General features: G+C 40.5%; 2 protein-coding genes across 4 annotated transcripts; one reads left to right on the top strand and one right to left on the bottom strand.

Annotated features, from left to right (window-relative positions):
* Positions 1 to 952: 952 nt before the first annotated feature.
* Positions 953 to 8,020, bottom strand: tbrg4 (transforming growth factor beta regulator 4). 3 transcript variants are annotated; one of them, XM_028579993.1, is made up of 11 exons: positions 7,400 to 8,020; positions 6,310 to 6,824; positions 5,872 to 6,192; positions 5,221 to 5,395; positions 4,563 to 4,720; positions 4,355 to 4,465; positions 4,116 to 4,260; positions 2,878 to 3,120; positions 2,427 to 2,538; positions 2,206 to 2,320; positions 953 to 1,517 (listed from the first exon to the last, which is right to left on the bottom strand). In XM_028579993.1, exons 2-11 carry the CDS (start codon positions 6,724 to 6,726, stop codon positions 1,416 to 1,418), a joined length of 1,899 nt encoding a protein of 632 aa, XP_028435794.1. In that variant the 5' UTR covers positions 6,727 to 6,824; positions 7,400 to 8,020; the 3' UTR covers positions 953 to 1,415. The 3 variants fall into 3 exon arrangements, with proteins under 3 accessions (XP_028435794.1, XP_028435796.1, XP_028435795.1); XM_028579995.1 differs by having other exon boundaries at positions 7,315 to 7,401; XM_028579994.1 differs by lacking the exon at positions 7,400 to 8,020 and adding an exon at positions 7,262 to 7,345.
* LOC114556886 (potassium-transporting ATPase alpha chain 1) lies at positions 7,431 to 21,418 on the top strand. The gene is made up of 25 exons (XM_028579992.1): positions 7,431 to 7,603; positions 11,728 to 11,895; positions 12,568 to 12,669; positions 12,857 to 12,916; positions 13,119 to 13,322; positions 13,515 to 13,628; positions 13,772 to 13,906; positions 14,785 to 14,902; positions 15,102 to 15,370; positions 15,575 to 15,653; positions 15,783 to 15,902; positions 16,056 to 16,165; positions 16,281 to 16,415; positions 16,632 to 16,824; positions 17,046 to 17,221; positions 17,377 to 17,513; positions 17,734 to 17,884; positions 18,236 to 18,404; positions 18,877 to 19,031; positions 19,293 to 19,416; positions 19,849 to 19,994; positions 20,131 to 20,264; positions 20,649 to 20,750; positions 20,947 to 21,038; positions 21,150 to 21,418. The coding sequence occupies exons 2-25, from the start codon at positions 11,884 to 11,886 to the stop codon at positions 21,176 to 21,178; spliced, it is 3,066 nt and encodes a 1,021-aa protein (XP_028435793.1). The 5' UTR covers positions 7,431 to 7,603; positions 11,728 to 11,883; the 3' UTR covers positions 21,179 to 21,418.
* Positions 21,419 to 21,424: the final 6 nt, after the last annotated feature.

Here is a 21,424-nt window from a genome sequence, read left to right as displayed (position 1 = left end):
TCTGTTTCATATTAAAATACTGTTTATTTGATGTATTGAGTAGCAATACAGCTTCATTGCTTTATTGAGAAGGAGACTGGCTGCACCTGCTATCCCATCAGACAGGAGATACTACGACCAAGGGGTTCAATACTGGAAGTGCTAGCTGGGCTCTTTGTCATCAGTCCATCAATTGATCCATTAATCTTCAATATCGGGAAGAATGAGGTAGGCATCATGGCCCTAGATCACGTGACGGTTTATCAACAATTAGAGTAACAATTGATTTTCGTTTCGTTTGTCCTTTCTTGTAACCTCATTGGCCACTGTGTCTTTGTATTATTCTTTGGCTCCCTCTCTAGTTGAACTCCTTTTCTTTCCTCTGCCCTGGCTTGCATTTGTCAGTCTTCTTCCCTCTGCCATTTAACAGCCTCTGATGTCAGAGTGCTTCTGCTGCTTGTGATGTTGTGGACCAGTTTTAGGGGTCAGCTTTCATCTGTGAGTTTTACCCCTGCTGTTGCTTCACAAGAATGTTTTTTTTTTTTTAAATATTGATTCAGTATGAAACACAGATACACATGTACACATTTATCCACAACCAAAACCTGCTGCATTTATTGATTTTAATGCATCTTATTTCATGTCAAATGACCTAAGCACTGGATAAACAAAATAAAAAAATGTTGTTAGCAAAGCTGTCAGAAGACTCAACCCTGCTCCAAAAAATGTTTGCTAATAATACTGATACACTCACACACACCACTATGCCAGAGAGGTGTGCCACTAACTGTCAGATGTGAAATGAAGCATATTCGGTCTACATTTTTCACCAAATACAATTGACTGCAACAAGCCCCTGACTTGATGCGCCCTGAGAAAACGTGCACATCACACAGATGCCCCAACATCCTGAATCTGAATCCTACAAGGCACATAGTCAATCTTGTGGGAATTAAAAGACAGAACAAGTAAAAAATGGAAATAAAACAATTTATTTCTTTACAAGACGACACATTCACAGAGATAATTAAGTTATTTCAATCAATTCACATGATAATATTAAGCCGCATTAACGTTCTGGCCAAAATTATACAAATGGCCTGGGTGCTTCTGTTTTGACATGTCACTCGCAGATGCAAAGACTTATTTCATTTCTACAGAAAGATTCACTGTTGTGTTTATTTCCGTCTTTCTCTCTAGCTCCAAAACTCTTGCTCGTCATCACCATGGAAACAGGGAAAGCCCCACACGTTGCCAAGGGAACCAGAGTTAAAATATGATTTTTTTTTTCTGTGGCAAAGTATGAGAGAGCTTTTCTGCAATGCTGCTCCGTTCGGAGTGTGAACGTGGGTGTGCGTGTGTACTCCCCGTGGTCCCATTTGGTTGGGAAAGCTCTGATTCAGCTGAGTTTGCAGATTTGCTCAAGACTGATCGGTTCACTTGGCCATGTCCTCGGCCACAGCCTTCCCCATTTTATCCTTCAAGTATGCCAATTTTTGCCAGTCTGTCTTTAGCTCCAGCCACTCATAATATGGTACCTGAAAGAGGACAAAAAGGATGGATTTGAAAACATTTCTGAGATACTGAGCAAGTACCTTTTAATTATCAGTTAGTGCTTAAGAGAACGCACGTGTAAAACTAATTTTATAGTCATATATTCACAATGCTGGTTTTCACTCTCAGGTAGACATAGTTGCTCAGTTAACACATCCTGCAGCAATCCAAACCTGAGAGGCAAGCAATGCTACTATTGGCTAAGGAGAGTGCCCTAGATGAGCTTGGATTGGCCTAGATGAGACAGAGCTGCAGCAGGAGCTCTATTTATACCAGAGGCTGCAGCAGAACCCATCTGACTCTCAGCTCTACTGAAGTATTGGGTCTATTGTTTGCATTTTACTGTGAGATACAGCAGCAGTAGTGCTGCTTCTCTGCCTCTGTCCATTGAAATATTAATCTCCATCACAGCCAACATTGAATATATATATATATATATATATATATATATATATATTTTATTCATTCTGCAATTAGTGAGTGTGTGAGGATGAAAACTGATCTGAAGAACAAATAGCTCAGTACACCCTATCTGCAGAGATAGAGAAAAGTATTTGATCACTGTTTTTAAAAAAAAAAAAAAAAAAAAAAACTTTTACTTTGAAATAACTAAACCACAGTCACAAACACTGCCACAAAGATGGATTATCCCATTCCCTTGCCTCTCCCTACCTCCACTGTTATGAAGCCAGCCAACTGGAGATGTCGCTTCATCATTGCAAACCGCCCCAGAAGGTCTTTACTCTTTGAGCAAAAGTTTGGAAATTCCCAAGCCAAGAAAGCAAGCCTAAAACAGATGGAGATGTGAAACACAGAGCAAATCATCAAACAGCTAGAGCAAAAGAAAATCAGATGCAACATTCAAAGGGAGAAAATATTCCACTATGACTCACCGCTGTGCCCCTACAGGTAAAGCCTGGTCTCCTCCTCCACTGGGAAGATGAGGGGCTTTCAGCATCAACATGTCAATTGGCTTGTTGTCACAATCCACTACCAGTTCACCATCTGATTAGAGAAGGACAAGTGTGTTGTAAAAAAGCTCTCTGACTGACTGACACAACAGAACACTCCTTCACCTTTACAGAGAGATGCGGTAAATGTTGCTCTCAGTGTAAAAGTCTTGTAAAACTCAAGGAATAAAAGCAACCGACAGCGTGGCATGTTATGTGATCTCAAAGTGTGTGTGTATATGTATATGTATATATATATATATATATATATATATATATATATATATATATATGTATATATATATATATATATATATATATATATATATATATATATATATATATATATATATATATATATATATATATATATATATATATAAGCTACCCTTACCAATAGTCCATCCATAAACAGTGTCAACTCCAGTGCGAAGGGCCTCTGTCCTCCCACCCACCAAACTCTGTATAGCCCCTCTTAGACTGCTCTGCAGAGGGGAGAGGGGGGAACTGCTGGCCGGGACAGACAGGGAATTCGGGGAGGATGGAGTTTCTGAGGAGCCCGGATGCTCTAAGTGGAGTGTAGCAGCAATGTGAAGGAGCTTCAGCTGGTAGTTCTCCACTCGAGCTGAACTGCCCTCTACAGACAGAAAACACACCAGAAATCGAATGAGTGCTGCCAGCCTGCTAACATTAGTGCTTATTTTTTTCACTTCAAGACTGTTTTAGTAATCAATGCAATGCTTCATATCTGTGAGACAATGTGCATGTCTAACCAGAAATCTACTGGTGCTGCACTGCCATCTACTGAGCCAGAATGGTATTTTTGCAGTCAGCTTTGTACAGCATTTTTTAAGGATGTTAAAATATATGTAAATGAGTCGTATCATTTCTATGGTCCCAAACAAAATACCAATTCTCTTTGGCTTAATACCTTATGATGACATGACTCATCACTAATAATTAAATCATAATCTGTATAATCTCTCTAATTTGCTGTTTTTAAAATAATAAATTATAATAGTATGCACAGAATATATAACATATTTTTCTTGAGCTGTATGCATTATCTTCCTAATTAATAATTTAATCTGCACACAAAAGAATGAGTGACAAATGCTCATCACATGTTTGCAGAGCCCAAGGTGACCTCCTGTTTTGTCTGATTAACACCGTGTAGTCTAAAGACATTCAACTTACATTGATATCAAATAGAGAAAAGCCGCACATCCTTCAATTTAAGAAGCTGGAACAAGTCAAATTTGATAAATGATGATAAGTGATGACATTGAATAACTAATAACTTAACTATTAACTAAAATACTTTTTTCAGAACTATCCACTAGATTTGTTTATTGTGCTTGGTGGAATATTTGTTAATGTACAATTTTACAGTTGATAAAGTTGCCATGGACTGATTCGCTGTACTGGTGTTGTTAAGTTAGGGAAGACACTTGGGGAGTGCATGAACCACTTCCACCAGCCTCTCCTACTGTAGTTTAGAGGAGCCGGTGGTTTGACAGTATGTGTATGTCATAACATGTGTGAGCTTAACTGTATTAATACATATATACCTGCATATTTATAATACCACTATTATCAAAAACATGAAAGTATAGAAGCTATGTGTCTTACCTGACAGTTTGGTAACGTGACTCTGTTGTGTGAGGGGGATGAGGTAGTGGGGCTTGGCCTGCTGCAGCACACACAGAGCCCAAACCACATCTGTCTGCAAGAAGGGCTCCAGGCCTGAGAGAGAGTGCTCCAGCACAGAGTGAACCTTTACACAAATGACAAGTGAATACATTTAAGGTAGGAAGTAGAAGCAACCATGTGCATTCAACCGAACAGACAGCCTTTAATATCATTAGTACCTTGCTATAGAAATCTTCTCCATTGCTGGGCTGGAAGTTAAGTCTGGCAAAAGTCATGAGCAGATTACAGAGCTGAAGGCTACTGTACTTCTCACTGTTTGCTGTGTAGTGCTGGTAAAAAAAAGAAATTACAGAGAGTTAAGAGATTAGAGATTGAGCACTTTTCAAAATAATGTGAATTACAGTTTGTCTTAGGTGTATGACTGACCTCAGCAAAGGCCTCAAAGAGAGGGATGTGGAGCCATTTGAGGAAGCCCAGTGATTTAGCACAGCGTGTGACATCAGCAGAAATGAGCTCAGGGACTCTGGGTAACAACTCCGAGGCCATTCGCTGAAATACCTGAGAATGGTGGAAATTTAACTTCCCTACAGACAGGCAAAGACAAAGTTGTTACGGTTAGCATTATAAAGTATGTTACTGAGCAGACAGTGCATTAAACTTATCAGATTGCACTAGACATTAAGCTCTTTCCCATGACAATGTTTGCTACTAGCTCAGTATAGAGCGTACAATATTCAGGTTTAACTAATCATTAACAAACCAGTTGTTCGGACATTAAAACTTACATTTTCCGTGTTGAATGATGGGAGTTTTGTCTATGGTCTTTAATGATTTCAGGCATGAAACTTTCTCTCAACTAGCTTCCATTTCGCTACCTGATTTTAACTTTAGCTGCTGTCTCAATTCAAAAAGTAATTCCCTATTAAAGCTATTCCTTAAAACATCGTTATATCAGGTCTAGAAGGCAAGACAAAAGCAAAAGACAAAATGACAGATGGGGCAATCAAGACGTGGATATACTCTATGTTCATTTGGTTTATGCATAATCTCAATGTTACTGGATCAGTAACAACAGTGTTATTACCGTATGCAAAAGCCATGTCCAGTATTAGTGGAGTGGTGAACTCTGAAGATGGCTTCTGAAGAAGGTGGTAGGACAGACCTCTGAGCAGCGGGACAGATCTGCGGCTCTGAGCTGCCAAAGATAAACAGACTTTGCGGATCTCTTCTGCTGAAAATCCCTCTGCAAGCTCCAAAGCCTGCAATATAGACAGATAAAAGTATTATACTATGGTTTGGGATCATGGGATAATTGTCACACCTCCATCCACAGGTGCTCTCATAGGTTTAGGGTAGATTCATTATATGTTGTTCATAGGTGTACAGTTTTCGGACTTGCTCATCTTCCAAGACATAGAGCGGCCACTGTTTTTACACACTGGGCTCTCCAGACTTCATATATATTCTAACCTGCATACTCATCAGTAATTGAGTAAATGACACTAAGTTTTTAGTTATATGCTACCATTTTATACTATTAAACACAGGTGATTTCACCTTTCAATGATCTTACAACATTGCATTAAAATTCCCTTTTATAGACAGCAATTAATATTCTGTTTCCTACCAACTTGGCATAGTGCTGTGTAAACAGTGAGTTTAAGGCAAGGTTAACATGTTTAACTGAGCCATTAACACTGTGTTAAATGATGACAGATGTTTTTAACTCTAATACCTTGTCTTCAAGTCGGTCTATCAAGGTAGGCGACATGCGTTGTCCATTGGATATCAGTGCACTGACAGTTTTAGCATCAGCGATTTCAGTCCAGCGCAGTTCCAGCTGTTTTATTGCAGCATTCACTATTGCCACATCTTGCTGTCCTTTCCTGCCTGCTCCCCAATCTGCCAGGAAGCCCAGCTGCTTGTAGGTTAGCCTGCGGACTCGCCACAGGACCTCAGTCTGGACAGAATTGAGTACTGAATGAGTAGATGGCACACCCATAATCCAGAAGGCTTGCAAGACAGACACTAGATTGCCATTCCACACTGCAGACACCTGGAAGAAAACCACAAACAGAAATTGGTAATTAATCTTAACAACAAACACAAGTGCTTGAATAAGATGTCAGTTACCATGATAGTGCCAGTCCACCTCTGTAAATGGCTTCCTTACCTGCTGAGATACAGTATCCATCATATCCAGTAGCCTTGAATCCATCATCAGTTCAGGTTTTTGTCCCTTAAACTTGCCCTTCGTCCTTAGGACCAACTGAGTCCACTTCATCAGTGCATTAGCAGCTTGATTACCATTCCGTCCATGCTCTGCCCAGGCCAGCAGGATGTCCTCTGGCACTGCTGCCTTTTCCATCAACTCGTCCAGCTGGGTGCGTGTAGGCATATTTGGAAAGGTGTTTTCTTTGGAAATTGTCCTTCCCTCGCACATTAACCTTTCTGTGACCCGTGGCCAGCCCTGAGTCCTCTGCACCTCTGCAGACCCAGCCATAGGGGGGGGCAGGCAGGCAGCAGCGGGAGTCTGGAAGGAGGCTCTGAAGAGCAGACGGGCATATCTGCCCAAGAGGCGGCCGGCCATTGGGTCGGAGAGACAAGACAGTGGCCACAGGAAGGAAAGGAGAGGAGAGAAAAGGCTTCTCACAATTCAGCAGCTGGCGTCACCATCCCACACACAACCTAAGGAGGCAGTGGACATTTTAGCAACAAGTGTGGTTAAAAGGAAGGGTTAACGAGTTAAAGAAACATGTCAACAATGAGCTGATCCTTCATTTGCTCAATTAAATTTAGCAACAATTACATACTGTCAAATATCCATCTTCATGTTGACCAAACCAACTTCCACTGGTCAGTTTTGATCAATGACTGTATATATTATTTTTTACAGTATACATACGGTTTTGATAGATACAACGTTAGAGTTCCAACGAGGGGAATTGTATAACCCGGGCCATAACACAGACACTTATTCGAGGTACACAATGACAATAATGTAGCTGGGTTGAGATTAGCTATATGTAACTTTGACTGAAAACGACATCCCTCGCATTATAAATGCCATTTGAACGTGCAGCCAGAGTGGACGTTCCTCCTGTCATGTAACGTTAAATCCTGACCTTGTCGCGAAAAGGAAGAAACGCCGCTGACCGGTAGCTTCATTTCGTCTCACCTCATAAGACTGAGCTTTATTTGCAAAGGCAGAATGCAGACAGAATGTATAACACCCTTAGCTATCATACGGATACATGACTTACCCGTAATTAACTATAACTTTGGTGAAAGCTGTTCACATGGAGCTGTCTGTAGTCGCAAGAAAATGACGTCAAGGAGTAGTATCACATGACCCGCGGATGCAGCTGTGATTGGCAAGAAATGTTCGACTCATTCCAAATAAATTGTACTACAAACAAGCAAAGTCACAACTAAAATGTGATTTTCTAATATTATGCTACGGTTGGGTAAGTAGCGTTAGCTCCGTTTACTGTCACAACTGGCGTGACAGCTCTGGTGTAATTAGGTGTCGGGGCACTCAACATTAACATTAGCAAAGTTTGGATAATAATTTTACTCTCATTTCTTAAACGTAGCTAACGTTAGGTAAAATAATGCAGTCTGTTATGTAGTTTCTAATATTTCGTGATATAAATGTAATTGGCAAAATATTATAACACCTTAATTAAAACTAACTATAAAGTAGGGCTGAAACGATTCCTCGAGTAACTCGAATAATTCGATTACTAAAAATCCTCGATGCTGTTGTTGTTACCAACGTTGTATCGCTCACGGTGTTTCTGCCTTCCGCACGGAGGATTAATACTGTCGCACACCGGGCAGACGCCGCTGGCTCGTTCGAGATGAACTGCGCCTCGCCTGCAAGTGTTAAGTGGACGACAGCAGGCGGCAGCAGCCGGGGGCGGTGACAAAAATCCGCTCTCAAGTCGGACAGTTTTCCAGCCGTTTCAAGCAGCCTTCAGGCTGAACAGGAAGTGACAGAAACACTGTCTATGATTCCGATTTAATAAAATGTTATCAGACCTATATCAGCTTGTACACAGTCTCCAGTTGTTTTTATTATTACAGAGTAGCTCTCAAAATGCTCTACATGCGATCTGTTGCTGATTTTAATTAACAGCACACTGTAAATGATCCATAATCTGAACAGATTTAGTCTCCATGACTTCTAGACATAACTATCAGTCACACAACATGTGTTCTGTACAGAATAAGCTTTGTGTTGACTTTGTGTCAAATTGACTCATTTTCAATTTTTGTTTTAAATCAGAAAATATGGGACGTAGAAATAAGCGCTGCAAATGTGCAGAAGAAAAATTTAACAATTTAAAATGTTGGAAAAAGCAAAAACAAACTGTGAAAAAAAGGCATTAGAAACGTCGAAAAATAAGTGTTTTTTTTCAAGGTTGATGGGAAGAAAACACAAGGGTTAAATCAGACAAATCACAGTTAAAATCCCTCAATTCAAAATCAATAAAAAGTTTATATAAAACGTCATCATGGTGAGTCGATTCTGAACCAATCAGCTGTTAGATCAGTTGAGAGGCAGGCGTTTCCCAGCATGCCCTGGTTCCGCCTGGGTCTTGCAGTCGGTGGAAAGCAACTGCGGCGCCTGGCTCTAAAAACTGCGGCCGCCTTGATGTTGTGAGATTATCGTTGCCCACGTGTGCATGACGTCAGAGCGGGATCAAGTCGGACACAAATCTAAAGGCCGGGACACACCAGCCAGACGGCCATCGACAGAAAAGCCTGTAGAGATGATCAGTCGGGTCACCGAGGTCCAAAAAACTGCCTCGGGACACACTGAGGCGACACCGACTTGAGAAACGTAATACGTCTCCATAGCAGCAGGCGGCACTACTCTGTATTGTTGCCCAAGAAATGAAAACCGGCAGCTGATTGGACGAACGCGCCACATGGGTTTGTTTTCTCCGGAAATTCAAAGCCAGACTGTCATGGCGGCCGTTCAGAATACAATCTCATATTGTACTAAAATAGTTCACTGAAACATGTTTCTGAAAACATTTTAGGCGGGAATTGGCCATGCAGTTCCTGAATCTGTCTTCATTTCAGCTCAACAAAGGTCAGTTTAAAAGATTTTCGTCAGATTTTTGCCATTTCCGGGTGAGTCCCAACTGCCCTGCCTCCGACTGAACATGTCAGGTCGGCCAAAATGAACGCCGACAGCCCCCCAGACTGACGACGGCGTGGGACACACCGAACAGACTCGAGTCACTGACCTCGCCAGACTGTCCAACAGACGATTATCGGCCCTGTGTGTCCCGGCCTTAACCGGCATGCATTGGGCGCCAATCGCCGGTGATCGATTCCGCGCAGACCTGGCTCATCTCGAACGAGCCTAATGGCATGAAGACTGATTACAAAATGAAGAAAGAGCATAAGAAAAGAGACAGACTGGAGAAAACAACAGAAAGTGTCCAAAGTTTGGAAACAGTTCAAACGTAATTATATATATATATATATATATATATATATATATACTGTATATATATATATGTGTATGTATGTATGTATGTATATTAGTGCTCTTCAATAAAATATAGTAATTCTTATCCGATTAATCGACAGAATAATCGGTAGAATACTTGATTACTAAAATAATCGATAGCTGCAGCCCTATATAGTATACATGTATAATACAAATACTATATAGATATAGTATTAGTTTTACTTGCCCAGGTTTGAAGTAGTTCCTTGATAATTTCGTTCAGACCCCAATAAGACATGGCTGAATTGCAAAGGCCCTGGTTGAAAAAAATTGCTGTTACCCCCCATTTTCTTTAATGTTATTAAATTAAACACACATTTATTTAAAAATATGCACCATGTGAGCAAAACATTAAAATAAATGTTTTAAATGGTCTCTCCAGCTTTTTAATATTGCACTTCCATAATCCTCTATCTGTGCCTGTCTCTCACTCTTACAGTATGTTACCCCATCATCCCCTCTATTCTCTCCCTCCTAACGCGCCTGTCCCCAGTAATGTGTAATTAGAGCTGATAAAATTGGGCCGATGACGTTGCTTGATTACTCAGCCACTGTCACTCTACAGCATAACGTTACAGTACAGAACGATATTGACTCTCATAAACACATCTTATCTTACCTGGCTCTTATTTACCCAGCATGCAACATGTTCTGAGCAGTCAGGGTGACCTCCATTTTTACTCACTTCTCTTTAATACAGGATAGTACAATATTATAGGAGTCAAAATAATGCATTTTTTAAATAGGAGTTATGTTCCCATGTTGTGGAGTGATTTGCCTTACTGAGTTGAAAGTAGTTGGCTGGATGTGTGGGACATATCTTGTAAAGGCAATATTACAGATTAAATATATTTTATGATAGAGTCACTATCTGCAACTGTATCTACAATAGTGTGCCTTTTTTAACCTCTACAAATGTAGTGGTCCTTTGTAGTTCCGGATATTTAGAGAGCATGGTAGAGAGGCCTGCTGACGCCTATCTGCTATAATGACCCTCATCAGCCTAGAACAGTGCTGGGCTTTAATGTCACTCAACAATTGTGTTCTTGATATTCTTGAATAATCATTTAGGTCATTTTATTTTGTGGGGATTTTTGTGTCATTAATAAAACATTGTCTGTTATCCAAAAGCCCCATAAGCAAAAGTTACTCTAAATTACAGTCTGTTGACAAAATGACAAAAAAGGACCTCCAGGGAGGAGTGTATTAATCAAATTTGGTTAACACTGTGTGAGTGAGTGTGTGGTCTTCAGAATAAACACATAGCCAGACATGTGCCACTTAGCCTGCAGGAGGGGGAGGAGGAAGAAAAAACCTAAAGTGGACATGCTGACACCATTAACTTACCTCTGTGGTTGGTGCTACCTGTTGTAGCACTGCTGATGAGCTAGAATTGGCATCAGGTGTGAGTAATGATTAACTCCAGCTGCAGCCTGATGTCTTCTCCCTTTGGTTTTGGGTTTGTGGTGCTGCAGGGCATCACTGACGCCTGTCAGGCTGTGGATTATGCACGATTAAAAAAAAACAACTTTTTCTCCCGTCTTAGTACATATTGCGCATATGGAAGCAGAAAAGATGAATGCTTACTATATCAATGCAACCAATTCAATTTCAACCTCCAGGATGACTCAAGGCCAATAGTAGACTAGTAATAGTTGTGTAGTGCAGCATTTATTAATTGATGCAGTGCAATGTCAGGCACACTAGTAGGAATGACATTGGTCTGTATTAACCTTCACTGTTCCTCTGCTCTTTACTCACGTCAGTTAATCAGGAAAAGAAACGTGCAGAGAGGAGATAAGAGATACCAGCCTAGCTTGTGATATGAGTGTATTTGTGTGTGTGTGTGTGTGTGTGTGTGTGACCTGCCTAGGGGTGACATTGTTTTACGCAGGTAGTCGTATTAAAGTGCGTGTTTAAACAAAAATGTGTGTGGATTTGTCCAAAGCAAGTTTGTGCGCATGTGTGTATAAAAAGGGGAGTTGTCATGTGTAAAAGGTTTCTCCAGAAAATCTGTCCTGTTTCTAACCATTGTGTGTGTGTGTGTGTGTGTGTGTGTAGGTGAGTGTAAGAGAGAGAGAGGGAGAGGGAGAAACAAAGTGTGTGTTTGGGACTGGACTGTAACTGACAGCCAAAATTTCGGGGACCAAGAAGAAGGATCGAGTGGTCTGGACCTCCATTGATTTAGGAGAGCAGTCCCCTTACAAACCTGCAACCATGAGTAAAAAGGTAGGCGACCCACCCAGCAGATTAGCTGATGACCATTCACCTTGTTTAGCATTAGTTGGGCTCTTAGGTAGTACACTTTATTCAAAACCCTTGATCAGACCTTACTTACATTACTATTACTTTTAATCTGCCTTTTTGTTTATCTTTTCTTTTCTTTCATTTTATTTCAGAATGCATTTTCTTAGACTGGCATGGACATAGGGAACTCCAGTCTGTTTTGTTTGCCAAATGTGTATGCAAATGTATTTAATGCAAATGAGCATGCAAATATTTTAATTCAATGAGCTGTTGGTCACATATTCACAAATAATGACCTAAGAGTACTTTGAAGATCATATAATATAGATCAGATATATGAAAGTACTACATTTGATACACATATCATCTAGAGTTCCAAGCCAAAAGGGGGTGTCTGGTTAGCTCACCTGGTAGAGCACTCACCCATAGACAGAGGCTCATTCCTTGGGGCAGCTGCTGCTGGTTCGGTTCCAACCTGCTGCCCTTTTTTCTGCATGTCATTCCCCCACTCTCTCCCCTTTCATGTCTAAATTGTCCTAACAAATAAAGGCCTAAGCATGCCCAAAATAAATAATCTTTTTTTTTTTTAAAGAGAAAAAGCAAAATAGGTACGTTGCCTGCATAAATATATGCATGTCAATTTTCTGCATTTAGGACACCTACAACATGTTTGAGATGGATGGAGATATGGACAAGAAAAAGAAAAAGATGAAGAAGAAGGAGAAACTGGAGGGCATGAAGAAAGAAATGGATATAGTAAGTAAAGACAGAAGCCTCATGGCTGCACAGTACTCAGAATATGCAGTAATGCACTGTCTATGGTTTTTCTCTGTCCACTTATAATAACCAGTTATGAATGAATCACCTTGATTCACTCTGAACTGCCCTTTAAAAGTTTGGCTTGCTCTGACTGAATGTGAATGCGATCTGTCTCCTCCTGCAGGACGACCACGAGATTACAATTGAAGAACTAGAAATGAGGTACAACACTAGTGTTACCAAGGTAAGACTTTCTTTCTTTATGTCTGTTTTTTCACTTCATTCTCCTTTATTTTATGCGCTTAATTACCTTTTCTCTTCACCCATATCTAACACACACTTTTTTCCCCTCTCTAGGTCCTTTAGGTTCAGGTTCATTTTTTTGTAGTGTCTTTTTCCCACCATACTCATTTATTTAATCCTTCTTTTCTGTTCTCCATCCACAGGGTTTGACCTCCACCTTTGCCAGTCAAGTCTTGGAGAGAGACGGTCCTAATGAACTGAAGCCTCCCAAAGGAACTCCGGAGTACGTGAAGTTTGCAAGGCAGCTGGCTGGAGGGCTGCAGTGTCTGATGTGGGTCGCAGCTGTCATCTGCTTCATCGCCTTTGGAATTGAAGTTGCGAGAGGGAATGTCACCGCCTTTGACAATGTGAGTTATATTTCCATTGAGAGTTTTTTCTCCTTTAGTGCACATTTGAAAATAAAATTGAGAAAGACTGAATCTATGGCTTATGTGGCTTGGTTTGAGTAGGAGGGATCAGAGAGGATAAAGAAAGGGAGGACTGCAATTTGTAATTGCTAGCTGCCTGTTTATATGGTTACATCTTCTTTCTCACTCCAGCTGTACTTGGCCATCACCCTAATTTCTGTCGTCGTGGTGACTGGCTGTTTTGGTTACTACCAAGAATTCAAGAGTACCAACATCATTGCCAGCTTCAAGAATCTGGTGCCACAGGTAATTCGCCCATAACCAATGAAAATGAGGCCCTTTTTTATTTTTCTTTCCTCTCTTGTTTCCCTCTCTCACTCTGTGTCTTTCTTCATGTTGTTCATCTCCTTTCATCTTTGCTATTTTTATTCTCAAATCTCCAAAAATAGCAAGCCATTGTGATCCGTGACGGCCAGAAAAACCAGATCAACGCCCACCAGTTGGTAGTGGGGGATTTGGTGGAGATCAAAGGAGGAGACAGAGTCCCTGCTGACATTCGCATCATCAGTGGTCAGGCCTGCAAGGTAGATCACACACATATACTGAATATCCATACATACATTTGGACTAATGAAATGTGTCATGGTGCAAGTTGAAGTTCAGACTTTGACATGTTTATTGAGTCCACAAAATAAATCATTATATTTTCTTCAAATGTCTACATTTAGTCAAAGTAGGATTACTGGTAACTAAAATACAACTTTAACCCTTGTGTTGTCTTCACCCTTGTCCATGAACTTGTCATTCCAGGATTGTCATTGGCGCTTTGTTAAATGTTTTTGTCCCTCTTTTCAACGCTTTTAAAAAAAATTCATGGTCAATACATTTTTGAGTTTGAAAAAAAGCAGATATTATGAATTATTTTGACTAATCAAATAGTTAAGATCAGAGAATGTTGAGTGAATCACAGACTGGTTTATGTCAAAGTTTGGTCAGGATGCTGTTTTGAAACCATTTTAAAAAAAATTTTTAAATGCCATGAAATTAAATAAAACAACCAAATTGCAATGGAAGTAATCATTAATCTTATCTGCGAAGAAAATGGATGCATATGTTGTATGGGTTCGATACAATGTACATGCATGCATCCAAGTTATTTTGGGGCAATTTGGTTGTTAAGAAACCCATATTTCTGATATAAAAAACTTTGAAAACGGGTAAAATTTGACCCGAGGACAACACAAGGGTTTATTATAGCATCCTCAGTAGGCCAGCCAGTGTAATGTACCTAGAATTTTACATAGTGTTCAACAGCATATGAGGCCAGTTGGTGTAATGTTTTTGAATACATAAAAGACACTGAAAGACTAAATGTGTGGCCCAATTAGACATCCTCCCTTCCTACCCCATGTTATCATGTGGACATGTAATGAACCTTTTGTGAATATACTTTGTGTGCCAGGTGGACAACTCGTCCTTGACAGGCGAGTCTGAACCACAAAGCAAGACTCCAGAATGTACTCATGAGAATCCACTGGAGACCAAAAACATTGCTTTCTTCTCCACAACCTGTCTGGAAGGTACAGTAAACAGTACACACTGTACATGCATATAGATAGCCTGGACTAGATATCATTTATTAGTTTAAGTATTTGTTTGTTGGTGAATTTACGAATAAGCTCTCTTCTCTTCTCTTCTCTTCTCTTCTCTTCTCTTCTCTTCTCTTCTCTTCTCTTCTCTTCTCTTCTCTTCTCTTCTCTTCTCTTCTCTTCTCTCCAGGTGTAGCTACTGGTATAATCATTAACACAGGTGATCGTACTATCATTGGTCGGATTGCCAGCTTGGCGAGCGGCGTCGGGAACGAAAAGACACCCATCGCCATAGAAATCGAACATTTTGTTGACATCATCGCCGGTCTCGCAATCTTTTTTGGGTTTACCTTCTTTGTGGTTGCCATGTTCATCGGCTATGCCTTCCTGGAAGCCATGATCTTCTTCATGGCCATCGTGGTGGCTTATGTGCCAGAGGGGCTACTTGCTACGGTTACTGTGAGTCACTGCCACAAATGTAAATTACTGTCTAGTTTCCCTGTATGAATGCTCATTTAGGATGATGGCACCAATGCAAAATCACATCCTGTGTATTAGTAAATAGTTTGCAAAATGAGCGTGGATGTTTTAGTTCATCGCATGTGCTGGAGGCTCTATATTAACCTGTATTAAGTCTGTAACAGCCTGTGTCTTTGTTAACAGGTATGTCTGTCACTGACTGCTAAACGACTTGCCAGGAAGAACTGCGTTGTGAAGAACCTGGAGGCTGTGGAGACATTAGGTCAGTTTGTCTGAACACCAGAAACATCCTGTTCCTGACAGTTTTGTTGAGTTCAGGGACATAAAGGTTTGGTCCCTATTAAGTTATTGCAGCATATATGCGTTTAACCTTTAAACTGTGTGTGTTTAGGCTCCACTTCAGTGATCTGTTCTGATAAGACTGGTACCCTGACCCAGAACAGGATGACCGTAGCTCACCTTTGGTTTGACAACCACATCCACGCTGCTGATACCACTGAAGATCAGTCAGGTATACACATGAAAAAAAGTTATTGTTATTGTTAAAATCAATACAGGCTATAATAAGCTAACTTGTGGATGGCTATTTACACTGTTACGTTTTTTTAAAAGGTTGCTTCATGTTATTTTATATTTGAGTATTCTTTTATTGTGTGGTTTCCAGGCCAGAGTTTTGATCAGTCATCAGAAACATGGCGTTCAGTGGCGAGAGTGGCTTCCCTGTGTAACAGAGCTACATTCAGACCGGATCAGGAAGGTGTTCCTATTCCCAAGGTACAAGTTCAGCATTTGTCGTCTCCATCCATTTGAGCTGGCAAAATGTCACATCTTGATGAAAAGATTTGTTCCTTTTTGTCTCTTTGGATCTCACTTTCACCATCTCATACAGAGGCTGGTGGTAGGAGATGCATCAGAGACTGCTCTGCTGAAGTTCACCGAGCTCACTGTGGGGAACGTCATGGACTACCGGAATCGCTTCAAGAAAGTGGTGGAGGTGCCCTTCAACTCCACCAACAAGTTTCAGGTGAGAGCAGGGCTTTGTACCATTTTGATCAATTACTACACTGTAAACCAGATAAGTGGGCAAAATATATATATTTTTTAAATATTGAATGCTATCATCTGAATTTCCTACTTTGATAATGTGATACTACTGTACTATAATCCTGTGATTCACGGTGGATCTAAGAGCTCTGGTTTATTTGATTCAGCTTCTATCAACCACCCCTCTCTTCTCCAGCTGTCTGTCCATGAACTGGAGGATCCTCTGGACCTACGCTACCTGTTGGTGATGAAGGGAGCACCAGAACGTATCTTAGAGCGCTGCTCCACCATTTTGATTAAAGGCCAGGAGCTGCCTCTGGATGAGCAATGGAGTGAAGCCTTTCAAACAGCTTATATGGACCTGGGAGGACTGGGAGAGAGAGTACTGGGTTAGGGAGTACTTCTTATGACCTTGATGTTTTCCCAAAACTATCATTTCCCTTTTGCTTACAGTATATTGAAAAAAAACTTTCTTCTTCTTTAAGTTGTTGCAAGCAAATGTTACCATTTAGTTTTTTAGCTAATAACACATTAATTAGTACATAGACATCTTCTGCGATACACAATGAGAATTAACTATCTGCTGTTCCTTTTTTTCTCCCACTTCCAGGTTTCTGTCATATCTATCTGAATGAGAAGGAGTTTCCTCGTGGCTATCCATTTGACCCTGATGAGATGAATTTCACCACGTCAGGACTGTGCTTTGCTGGTCTCATCTCAATGATTGACCCCCCAAGAGCCACTGTACCTGACGCAGTGATGAAATGTCGTACTGCTGGTATCAGGGTGTGTTTACATTGTCCCACATACATGTAAACGGCTTGTTTGGGCTGTTTTAGATTTTTTTTTTAAATGCTTGCAAGAGACTGCGTTTTCACATTGAGAATTTATGTATAGCTCCCTGTCTCATAACTTTTTTTTTGTATAACTTGTGACTTTAGGTTGTCATGGTGACTGGGGACCATCCAATTACAGCAAGGGCAATAGCAGCTAACGTTGGTATTATCTCAGAAGGCAGTGAAACAGTGGAAGATATAGCGCAGAGGAAACGCATACCTGTCGAACAAGTCAACAAGAGGTATTTGCATATCTGCTGTCCACAGTGCTCATCTCTGTTACAAATCAAGGATCTGAGGGTCTATCCAGTATAATGTGTATTTCTTATGGTGTGACTACAATGCAGAACTACATCGTCTTATACAGATTCACTGGACTGTTGTGTCTGAATGCAAGCTCGTGCCTTTGTCTATTTGGATGTAATGTAACTCTGTCCGTCACTGTGTTGTGTGTGTGTACAGGGACGCCCGTGCTTGTGTGATCAGTGGTGGTCAGCTGAAAGACATGAGCAGTGAGGAGCTAGATGACGCACTGCGAAACCATCCTGAGATGGTGTTTGCAAGAACATCCCCTCAGCAGAAACTGATTATTGTGGAGAGTTGTCAACGTCTGGTAAATACACACAAAAACATCTCTCACAAACCTCTCACTTTACTACCTGTGCCCTCTTAATCTTGTGATGATTGAGTGACATTTATTTCATAATTTAAAAAACAAAATGCCTCCAAAGCAAGTTTCCTATACATATAATTTTAAGGTTATCAAGGACAGACACTATGAAGCTAACATTTTGTTTCAAAGTGGTCCCCTGGGAGGATTGTTTATTAGGAAGCAGCAGAAAAAAAAGAGATTGGTTTGCATGTATTCATATCCAGCTTGAATGATCAGATTATGTTTTCAGGCTTGTGTCTGATGTTTTCATCTTTCATCGTCCCCCCCCACCCCCACCCCCCACACCTCCAGGGCTCCATCGTCGCCGTGACAGGTGATGGTGTGAACGACTCTCCGGCTCTTAAGAAGGCTGATATTGGTGTCGCCATGGGGATCGCCGGGTCAGACGCTGCCAAGAACGCTGCAGACATGATCCTTTTGGACGACAACTTTGCTTCTATTGTCACTGGAGTAGAGCAAGGTGAGACTCAAAAGAAACGAAAGTCTGTGTGTTTTGACAAAACAATCTTAAAACTCAAGGTTCACAGTCTGGGAGACGGCTCGCTTTTCATCACTTGACCGAAAAACTGGATCTCCGAACGTGTGATGGTGGTCGTATGGTCGTACCCTTCCTCTGTTCATGAGGTTCATGTTTTCCCTATCTTGTCTGTTATTTTAAATATTATCAATAAATCTAAAGTGAGATTGCCATACAGTAGGCCTACCAGCCCCTAAAACTCAAGAGCGCTTTTTTTTTTTTTTTTTTTTTTTTGTTAACACATTGTTATCTTGGTGGTTACTAATACTAGCCTGACGTGGTCATACTCAGATTCTACCCGACCTCGAATTTTGTGGGCGGGGCTAAATTCGGCTGGCATCCAGGCTATACTAATACAGTAAAGGACATATAAAAGTGAAAAAAATTACTGAAAAATTATTGTGTTTGTGTGTAGGCCGTCTTATCTTTGACAACCTGAAGAAGTCTATCGCCTACACACTAACCAAGAACATTCCTGAGCTGACTCCATATCTGATCTACATCACCGTCAGCGTGCCTCTTCCTCTGGGCTGCATCACTATTCTCTTTATCGAACTGGCCACTGACATTGTGAGTAATTATGTCATTAGTACCAGTTCTTTTCTCAATTATAGTCATTACACTGGCTATTTATTTTCATCAAAGATGATTGTGTCTATTTGTTTCACTGTGACCCGTACATTGTGGTTGATATTGAATCACCACACATCGGCCTTATCCTTTACAGAGAGTGATTTGGTGACTTTAATAGTAAATTAGCATCATAATCTTCCTCGCTCCTCTATCTGCTGTACAGTGATATATTGCTTTTTATTTCTGTCTCTTCTGTAGTTCCCCTCTGTCTCTTTGGCTTATGAGAAAGCAGAGAGTGACATCATGCACCTGAAGCCCAGAAACCCTCGTCAGCATCGTCTGGTAAACGAAGCCCTGGCTGTGTACTCATACTTCCAGATAGGTGAGTGTGTGTGTGTGTGTGTGTGTGTGTGTGTGTGTGTGTGTGTGTGTGTGTGTGTGTGTGTGTGTGTGTGTGTGTGTGTGTGTGTGTGTGTGTGTGTGTGTGTGTGTGTGTGTGTGTGCGTTGAACAAAACATGTATACTGTTTCTTAACCCCAGTTGCATTAAACTGAATACAACAGACAAACCTAAAGGTTACCTGAATGTATCTCCAGCCCTATGAATACATGTATAGCCCGCTAACAGACTTTGCTAGGCACGTCTTCCACTGTTACACCCTTGTACAATGAAGCAGATAAGACAATACCTGTAACAAGAGTGCACTCAGAATCCCTATGGATGAGGCTGAGCTACTGTGCTCTCTGTATACATTCTTTATATAATATTGACCCGTTTTTCACTTCTTGTTTCCCCTTCTTTCTTTTTTTTCCAGGAGCCATCCAGTCTTTTGCAGGTTTTACAGATTATTTCACAGCCATGGCGCAGGAGGGCTGGTATCCACTCTTGTGTGTTGGCCTGCGTTCTCAGTGGGAGAACGTTCATCTTCAAGACGTACAGGACAGCTATGGACAAGAATGGGTTAGTACAGACTTCCTACCGCTCGACACATTTTTCGTCTCACGTGTTAATCCAACTGAAAGTGGTTGGTTCAAGGAATATCTGTATTTTTATCAGCAAAGTAACCAAATAACTCCCTTATTTCCTCTGCTTACAGACCTTCAGTCAGAGGTTGTACCAGGAGTATACGTGCTACACTGTATTTTTCGTCAGCATAGAGATCTGTCAGATCTCAGATGTGCTGATCAGGAAAACTCGTCGTCTGTCTGTGTTCCAGCAAGGCTTCTTCAGGTCAGTAAAGACCCATCCAAAACATGCATCGCTCGGCATTATGTATCTTAATAACCAAAGTTATTAACATTAACATTTACAGGGTTAATTCTGTCTGTATCATGTTAACATTTATTATTATTATATTATTATTTATTATTTATATGTCCAAAGCTTATTTTCCATTCACACAGTTATTGGAAGAATGGGAAGAACAGGAAAACCTGCCATTATTCCAACTCTAGTGTGTTCATGCATTATTATTGTTGCTAGTCTTGTAGTTACATCATTAAAACTAATTGGGGGAACTATATACAAACTGAGTATAGCTTAGTTTGTGATTTATGAATAGTTTGTGTGGGAAATTGGGCATTTGGTTATTTCATTGTGTTTATTTGTGTGCAGGAACCGTGTCCTGGTTTCTGCCATAGTCTTCCAGCTCCTTCTGGGTAACCTGCTTTGTTACTGCCCTGGAATGCCCAATATCTTCAATTTCATGCCTATCAGGTAAAGGCACACAGTGGTGACCATCTGCAATCAAAGCTCAGACTGGATTAGAAGGAAAAAAGTAGTCTGTGTGTTATGAATTGAGAATACAAATTTTAATTGAAACATCATGAATATGGAGCCCGCAGGTAGAACGTCATTTCCCACTACAATAATGTAGCCTGTGCTCTAATGCTACATGCTGTTTTCTCTCCAGAGTCCAGTGGTGGTTTGTTCCGGTTCCATATGGTATTTTAATCTTTGTCTATGATGAGATCAGGAAGCTAGGAGTCAGAAGATATCCAGGAAGTAAGCCATGAATCTTTATCCTTCCTTTGAACCATTCAACATCATTTTATCAATCATCATTAACATGTCTGCAAATATTCAGTATTCATTAATCTTTGGCTTTTATCTCAGGCTGGTGGGATCAGGAATTATACTACTGAGACCAGAGAGGCTCTATCATCTATCCATCTATCCATCCATCCATTCATATTCATGAAAGCATCATCATGCTGCAAACTTTGTGATGCATGTATTTATATGTTAAACTAGTGTATTATTATGATTTTATTAATATTCAAGAATAAGTAAATAATACAAATAAGTAAAATGCCTACATGAGTAAAAAGGTAATAATTACTGAAAGTCATCAATGAATAAATCACACAGATTTGTTGTCTTCCAGCTCT

Source organism: Perca flavescens, chromosome 6 (genome assembly GCF_004354835.1).
Source record: "Perca flavescens isolate YP-PL-M2 chromosome 6, PFLA_1.0, whole genome shotgun sequence".
In the NCBI taxonomy this organism is placed as follows: domain Eukaryota; kingdom Metazoa; phylum Chordata; class Actinopteri; order Perciformes; family Percidae; genus Perca; species Perca flavescens.
Note: the sequence above shows the minus strand (reverse complement) of the source record. Positions and strands in the feature narration are given on the sequence as shown.